General features: G+C 32.9%; 1 protein-coding gene across 1 annotated transcript; it reads left to right on the top strand.

The window, feature by feature from the left end:
• Positions 1-944: 944 nt before the first annotated feature.
• On the top strand, positions 945-4,125 carry LOC106336744 (auxin response factor 3-like). The gene is made up of 9 exons (XM_013775673.1): positions 945-1,622; positions 1,744-1,800; positions 1,881-2,063; positions 2,186-2,270; positions 2,343-2,433; positions 2,516-2,680; positions 2,807-2,926; positions 3,029-3,104; positions 3,209-4,125. Exons 1-9 carry the CDS (start codon positions 1,296-1,298, stop codon positions 3,929-3,931), a joined length of 1,827 nt encoding a protein of 608 aa, XP_013631127.1. The 5' UTR covers positions 945-1,295; the 3' UTR covers positions 3,932-4,125.
• Positions 4,126-9,050: the final 4,925 nt, after the last annotated feature.

The raw sequence follows: 9,050 nt of genomic DNA on the forward strand, positions 1-9,050 counted from the left end.
TCATATGCAGCTTTTTAAAATTATTATTTTTTTTTTTTTTGAACTGGCTTCCGTCTTTTTTCTTTCTTTTTTATTATTCAAACCAGTGAAGAATTTTATTTAAAAAGAACCATTGAAGAAGCAATCACAGGGTCTTAAATTATACCTTTTTTTTGGGGTCAAATGTCTTAAATTATACTTCTAAATGAATTATGTGGATGTAAATTATGTGCGTCTTACTCCAATAATCTAGCTTAAAAATCTAACAAACTAATTTCGCAGACATTACATATATTAATTTCAAAAATTTCAGAAATCAATCTAATTAGTTTCAAACTTGAATCACAATACAAAACACATGATAAGCCATTTCTCAAAAAAAAAAAAAAAATACAAAACACATGATTATCCATCACAGAGACGTATTCATCAGAAAAAGAACTTTTTCAAAGTATATACCACCAAATCACTAAAAAAAGAAAAAAAACTATAACAAACTATTCCACTACCGTACTAAATAATCACGGGAAATATAAAAATAAAATGTAGAATATAACGGTAATCCACACATTCAAATCTAACAATAAACAAAAAAATACACACGCATGAACTGCCTTTTGTTTTGTTGTTTTTACTACGCACACATGGACCGCCTGAAATAATAAATTGATAATAATGTGGTATATACTTTAAACTAATCACTTATGTGCATCGATCCCTAAAAGTATGCGACCACTATTCTCCACCACTAGAAATAAAAAAAGTAACCAAAAGAGACGACAAAGAAGATTAATTATTCTTGCAGATCTTATTGTATAACCCATCATTAATTAAATATACTTGTAATAAAAAAAACACTTGTATAAAGTACATCTGTAAAAACCCAATAGTATTTATCAACATTGCAAAAACCGTTGGTTAAAAATAAAAGAGAAAAAGGGTAAGAAGAAGAAGAAGAAGAAGAAACCAATCTATCAAAAAATCTAATCTCAACACGCACAAAAGGTCTAAAAGCCACACCACACACATCAGTCACCAGACGTAGCAGCAGAGACCACTGTACTACACAGAGAGCACTCAGTACTATTCTGAGTTCTGACCCTCTCTCTCTCTCTCTCTCCTCTTAAACACTGTCAACTAAAACTTTTTTTGATTTTTCTTCAAACGAAAAATTAAAAATCTTGGCTTTTAAGACTCACTCGCTCATATCACTGTGCTGCTCTCTTCTCTTTTTGCTGAAGAGGGTTAAAGTTTCCAAGTCATGAAACTCTTTTTTCAATAAACAAAAAAAAAGCTCTCATCTTTTTATCTCTCTGATGGGTGGTTTAATCGATCTGAACGTAACGGACGAACAAGAAGAAGAAACGACACCGTCTTCAGGCTCAGGGTCTCTCTCTCCTTGTGATTCTTCGTCTTCAGCTTCTGCGTTTGGTGTGAGTGGGTCTTCTTCAAGAAGCTCCTCGTCTGGGGTTTGTCTGGAGTTGTGGCACGCTTGCGCTGGACCCCTCATCTCTCTCCCGAAAAGAGGAAGCCTCGTGTTGTATTTCCCTCAGGGACATTTAGAACAAGCCCCCGATTTCTCCGCCGCGATTTACGGGCTCCCTCCTCACGTGTTCTGTCGTATTCTTGATGTCAAGCTTCACGTATGTCTTTATAAACCTCTTCTTGTCTTTTTTATTTATTTTTATTTATTTCTGTTTCTTTGGGAGGAGAAACAAAAATTCTCTTTTTTTTTTGTGAATCTGAATTGAGATGGTTTTGTAGGCAGAGACAGCTACTGATGAAGTGTATGCTCAAGTCTCTCTGCTTCCTGAGTCTGAGGTGAGTGTTTTCTTTTTAAAGCTTTCGAGTCTTGGAACAGTTTTAGAGAAGAGGTTTTGAGTTTTGTTTTTTTATTACAGGACATTGAGAGGAAGGTGCGTGAGGGAGTGATAGATGTTGATGGTGGAGAGGAGGATTATGAGGTGCTTAAGAGGACTAATACACCTCACATGTTCTGCAAAACCCTCACTGCTTCTGATACAAGTACCCATGGAGGCTTCTCTGTTCCTCGCCGTGCTGCTGAGGATTGCTTCCCTCCTCTGGTACGTGCACACACACACTCTCTACATTGCACATTATTTGTCTGAGACAATTCAGAGATTTAATTGTTCTTTTATAAGTTTATTGTGAGAGATTTTAGCTGTAGAGTTATATCGTTATGTAGGACTATACTCAGCCCAGGCCTTCTCAGGAGCTTCTTGCCAGGGATCTTCATGGCCTGGAGTGGCGTTTTCGCCACATTTATCGAGGTAAATTTTGTTGCCTTGAGTTGCTTTCTGGTTGTCTTGAGAAAGTATATGAATGGTTTGAGTGTCTTTTAGGACAACCTAGGAGGCATTTGCTCACTACAGGGTGGAGTGCGTTTGTGAACAAGAAGAAGCTTGTCTCTGGTGATGCTGTGCTTTTCCTCAGGTAATTGAAAAAAAAAACTTTTTACTCTTCTCTAGCTACAATAAAAATCTCTATGAACCTTATGGTTTTTTCTCTAATACAGAGGTGATGATGGCAAACTGCGCTTGGGAGTTAGAAGAGCTTCTCAAATCGAAGGCGCTTCTGCTTTCTCCAGTCATTATAATCAGAATATGAACCACAACAATTTCGCTGAAGTAGCTCATGCCATATCCACCAATAGCGCTTTCAACATTTACTACAACCCCAAGTAAGCTCCAACCACAATAGTTCTTGTTTATTGATTCCATTCTAAGGTTCATTCATATTTGGTTTTGGTAAAAGTTTGCATTAATACTTGTCTGATGGAATTGCAATTGGTAAAACCTTTTCACAGGGCAAGCTGGTCAAACTTCATAATCCCTGCACCAAAGTTCTTGAAGACTGTTGACTATCCATTTTGTATCGGTATGAGATTCAAAGCAAGGGTTGAGTCTGAAGATGCTTCTGAGAGAAGGTTATATCTCAAGCTTTTAACAGAACTTTTGGCAACACCTGTAATTTTATTTTCTCTATCCTTCTAAAATGTTTTTTTTTTCTTTTGCATATGTTATGTCAGATCCCCTGGGATAATAACTGGAATCAACGACTTGGATCCTATCAGGTGGCCTGGTTCTAAATGGAGATGCCTTTTGGTAAGCTATGAGTTAAAATGTCCCTTGGTTTTGTTTGATAGAGATCACCAAAGACATTGTTGCTTGTGCTTGCACTTAAAAGTATGTTTTGGCCTCATATTCAGGTGAGGTGGGACGACATTGAGGCCAATGGGCATCATCAACAGCGCATCTCACCATGGGAGATAGAACCATCTGGTTCAATCTCCAGTTCAGGCAGCTTCGTAACAACTGGTCCCAAGAGAAGCAGGATTGGCTTTTCCTCAGGAAAGCCTGACATCCCTGTCTCTGGTTCTGGTGCCACAGACTTTGAGGAATCTCTAAGATTCCAGAGGGTCTTGCAAGGTCAAGAAATTTTTCACGGTTTCATCAACACCTCTTCGGATGGTGGTGCTGGTGCCAGGAGAGGCCGGTTCAAAGGAACGGAGTTTGGTGACTCTTATGGGTTCCATAAGGTCTTGCAAGGTCAAGAAACGGTTCCCGCTTACCCAATGATGACCGATCAACGGCACCAGGGGATGAGCCAGAGGAACATTTGGTGTGGTCCGTTCCAGAACTTTAGTACACGTATCCTCCCTCCATCTTCGGTCCACGTGTCTTCACCACTACCCTCAAGCGGTACTAACGTGCGTCTGGAAGATCATCACGGAGGTTCAGGGAGGTGCAGGCTGTTTGGTTTCCCGTTGAGGGATGAGACCACGGCGGTTGGGTCTGGGATGGTTGTTGGCCCTTGCGTTGAAGGGCAAAATGGGAGTTCTATAAGAGGTGGTGTTTCTGCTGTTCAAGGCAATCATCATGGCAGGGACATATATGGAATGAGAGATATGTTGCTAGACATTGCTCTCTAGTGTTGTTTGATTTATGTGTGTTTTGTATGCTTGTGGCTTATGTATGTTTTTAGTTTTTTTTTTATTATTATGGATGACTTGGCTAGCTAACTTTCCGATGTCACAAGTTGATGACTTTTGTAAACTTGGTTGTTTCTTTACAAGAATGGTTTTTATTGTTAGGTTGAAGTTATGAAAAAGTATTTTCTTTGATTGATGATGTTTCTGGTTCGGTGTTATTTTTGTGGCATGTATTGGCTACTTAATTTAAATGATAAGTGAATGTGTATCTTATTCCCTATGTGATGTGCCATGGCGTAGCGCAACGGACGAAACAAACATGCATGGCTTGATCATGGAAAGCAGTAAGATATATGTTCATTGTTTGACTCATATCTTCCAAACCACGAGGCTTCTACACATGAAATCTCTTGGAAAATGTTCTCAACTCAATTACGGAGCTCCTCGAAGAAGAATCAGATCAAACAGAGTTCATATGTGATAGTTATGCTATTTACAAATCAGGTGATCTTTAGTTATCGCGAATTCATACCACCCGAGAAGCACGAAATGACTAACCTTCTTTTTGATGAACCAACGGCCAATTCAATCATGCCAAAGGTGATTATTCATGTTCTAAATGTCCAAGAAAGCATTGAGCTTGAAGGTTTTCAAAAAGATTCAAAAACGAGCTTGTTTGAGCCAAATGGAAAAACCGATAAAATATTGGCTAAGGGAAAAGATAGATTTCTACCAGGCCTCGAAGAGACATGTCTTGGCCCATATCAGGAGCATATTCTTCACTTTTCAAAGTCTTGGTCGTGGCTATATCAAGAGGCAGTCCAAGTTTCAGTCAAAGACTTTATTTAGTCAAGTCTTTGTTTTTATTTTCAATGTCTTGTTTTTAACACATTCTTCTTTGGATTTTTACAACTTTTAGTCCTATAAATAACGCCTAAGAGCCACGAAATAAAGCAGATTGTTTTCCCCTTTGTTTTGAGTTGAAACTCTTTGTTCTTTGTCTAGAACTTTTCTTAGTTTCTTGGTGAGTCATATCCAAGCAAACACTTTCTCAAATTCGTTGGTCTTGTGAGTCATATCAAGCAACGGTTCGAGATTCTTCTTTTGGTGGAGTTGTGAGTCATATCAAGCACCAACTGAAGTGGGAATATCAAAGGCCATTTCGCAACCTTTGTGCGACCCTTCAGTCCATCAGATCTCCATTCCGGAGTTCATACCAAATCAGATCCAGTCGAGTAATCCGATCTTAGGATCCATCACTATGTTACTGGTGATTTTTCGTGATCATGCACGCACGGGTATAAATATTTTAAAGTAAATATACTATAATAATTGATTGTTATTTACTTTTAATTTTGAATTAATTGATAATTTGTATGCATTATTTATATTAATAATATTATATTACTTTAATTATACATATGATTTTATATATGTTATATCTAATCGGTTTTGTTGTTTTTACAGTCGATTTAGTTATCATTTAGGTAAATATATAAAAATTTTGATTAGTATCTTTTTTGCATTTAAGTGGTTGTTGTCTTAGATATGTACATATATTTTATGAATATTATGTATAACTTAATATATATTGTGCTTAAAATAAAATAAAAAAATAAACTAAAGTGTCTATTCCAAATTACATAAATTAATGTAAAGATAATATTCTGATAAATTTTACAAAAGAACTAAATTGTAACAGTTGGTTGATATTTTATTTTCGTTTTTAATATGTTTTGAGTTGTCCTATGATTTATATTTATAAAATAAATTATTATTTTTATTAAATTATATATTTTTATCGTAGTTAAATATATGATTTTAGATATAAGTTGGATTAGTCGAGTCACTCATGTTGTGAGTATATTGAGTTACATATATATTCGTTCAAATTCAAAATGAAGTATAATTATTTTTATTATAATTAAGTCAAATCAAATCATTTTTATTTATCGTTTAAATACGCGCGTATTTTCATAATATTTATCAAATTATATGTTGATGTTTTAAAAAAACATTAGAAAATAACGCAATGCTCAATAGGGAGTTACATGCATAAGTAGTTGGTACATTTTTGGAAGGTCGTGAACACATATCAATATTTACAATAATTAAAATATTTTATAAATTCTAAATAACTTTGGGCCTTTGGTTATTGAATGGAAACTGAAATTTATTTTAAATAATCTTAAAATCAGAATTCAGATTTGCTTTGATATTTTGATTATGGTTATATTAAGTTCCACAAACATAAACACATAAAATTTAAAAGCAAATTTAATACTAAAAAACAGATAACTTTAATAATGATAAAATATAATATATTTACCTCATTAAACTATTTTGTAACTATTTGATCAAACGATGTTTATTTTAAAAATTGATTTTTAGTTTTTTTAATATCTCTTAAAAATAAGCAATAAAAAAAATTGTGATTGTATTTGAAAAATAATATTATATAAGTAAAATATAACTTATCGATATTTTTTATGTGATTGAAAGAGATTATAGTCAACTAAATATATGATAAATAAATAAAACACTTCCATAATACTAATTATAAACTATTTTAGTCAATTAAATATATATCAGTTTATGTTACTTAATTATTTTATGTAATCATCTAAGAAAATAGATAGATATATAAAAATATTTATGTTACTCTGAATTTTTTGTATTGTTTATAATTATGTTTTAAAAGAAATAATATTTCTTTTTCTAATATCAAGATTGTCTGTGTAAATTATTTTTTAATGAAATCACATTATTATACAAATTTATATTTTTCATCTAAGAAAATATAGATATATATAAAGTATTTTATTACTTCGAAAGTATATTTTATGTTATTATTTTGTGAACTTTCACTTTTTATGAAATCATATTATATATACATATATTTTTGTTTTTCAATTAGTTTTTTCTTAACTTTATAAAAAAATTTCCTTTTTTCTTATACGTTCATGTTTTTGGAATATTTTAAAAAGAAAACTAACTAAAAAATAAATAATAGTATTTTAAATATAATATTTTTAATTCATTAAGGGTATCAGTTTCATCATGAGAGTAACGTGAGTGCGACACATAGGAAACTTACTTCTCAAATAATATTATAGAGATATGTTTTCCTTTTTTTGATGTTTTTGACATCTATTGGTTATAAACCAGGACCTCTCTTTAGCTTATGGTTTGAACATGTATGGCGGCTAAGGGCACAAGTATATGAGGTTAGTATATTAGTACTATTGGTTGTTACATTTGTAATGGTGAGAGTTGAACGTCTATGAACAATTAATAACACTTACAGTGCATATATATGAATCTATTTGAATCAAGTTTTTTTGTAACAAATTGAATCAAGTTTGAACAAAGATTTTCTGCATACCTAGTGACAATTCAAATAAAAAATGAACAAAGCAAAGTAAACAAAACACTATGTTTTTAAAGCTGACCCGGACACTAAATCGGACGATTTACTAGGTTGTTGGGTCACTGGGTCGACCGCGGTTGAACCGTGGGTTAATAAATGAATTAATTTTATTATATAATAATATATCAGCTCCGTAAATAAAAATATAGAAACTAAAGTTTAATATTTTTTAATTGTTTTTTAAAACATAAAATAATAGTTTTGATATGTATATATTTTATGTTTAAAAACATTTAGAAAATACTTAACTTTAGTTTTTATATTTTTATTTCCATTTGACATATAAAATATCCAAAAATAGTTTAAACTTTTTAAATTTTTTTCTAACAAGGTAAGAGTTATAACATCTAAAAAAATCAAGACATAAAATTTATAAATATTTAAATGTCTAATGTGAATAATAAATTAAACTTCAAATACAAAATAAACCAAAAGTAAAAGATCACCGTAATAAATTGTCAATAACTGAAATAAACTAACACCAAATCACATCAACTAATTTTGGTTCTCTCTACCATCGTTCATTTCATTTTATTCAGGTGGCATCGTGAAATTTTCATTAAAATCTAAAATCACAAATATAAAACGGAACAGGAAAAACCTAACCTTTTTTTCCCCGCACATAACTTCTTAATTGGAAACTTAGAATATAAAACATAATCTAAAAACATAATTAAAAACTAAAAAAAAAGAAATAAAAATGATTTGTTGGTTCAACCGGTATCGGATTCCGGGTTTTACTGGGTTTTTGCGGGTTTCTAAATATTGAGTTTTTCATAAAACCCAAACGAGATTTTTTTTGGATCACCGGGTTTACCGGTTCAATCACGGATCCAGATCGGGTTTCAAAACACTGACAAAACAGCAAGAAGAAAACAAACAAGAACTAACAAGATTCTAAAAATAAAGACTAATGACTCAAACAAATATCATAGCTGATAATCTTAATACAATCAATCAGGGTTACCTCTTAGGTCCATAAACACAAATGAATGCTAATGTAATTTCATGACAAAACTTTACACTAATCAATCAATTAACATAAAATTTTATTGATAATTGCAAGTTAATAATGCTTTTAACATATATCCAAATAGTCACTAACAATTTTAATCATCAATTTCCATTTACTAAATATGCGAAAACACGTGCATAAGGGGATGATGATTGTGCAATCTACAACACTAGTTATAATATAAGTTTCATTCGAACTAATACCGTAGTGTTATGAACCAGATTGTGGATGACTCGTACCCAAGAGATTATGATTTGTAATCTTTCCATTTATCTATGACGGTGTAATCTCCTATATAAAGAACCTCTATGTTATGAATAAAGATAGACTTTTCCATTACTTTTATAACACGTTATCAGCACGAAATTCTAAATCCCTAAGCTAATACCCAAATCGAAAAACCCTAAAACCCTAACCCTAGTCGGCAATCCGACGAACCCTAAACCCCGATCGCGTCTCTTGTTCTCGCATCTGTTCCAACTCGCGTCCCCGATCAGCTTCAGCCCAAGGCGTTCCTGATCCTAGCTCAGACGTTTGCGGCCCGAGAGCAGCTCTAGCACGCAACCTCTTCCTCGTTCGCGACAGCATCAGACAGCTCGCGTCCGCTATGATAGGTTTTATTGATCCGATTTGGATGTATTTGAGAATTGAGAATCCGTATGCTAGGTTGATAG

Source organism: Brassica oleracea, chromosome C4 (genome assembly GCF_000695525.1).
Source record: "Brassica oleracea var. oleracea cultivar TO1000 chromosome C4, BOL, whole genome shotgun sequence".
NCBI lineage: Eukaryota > Viridiplantae > Streptophyta > Magnoliopsida > Brassicales > Brassicaceae > Brassica > Brassica oleracea.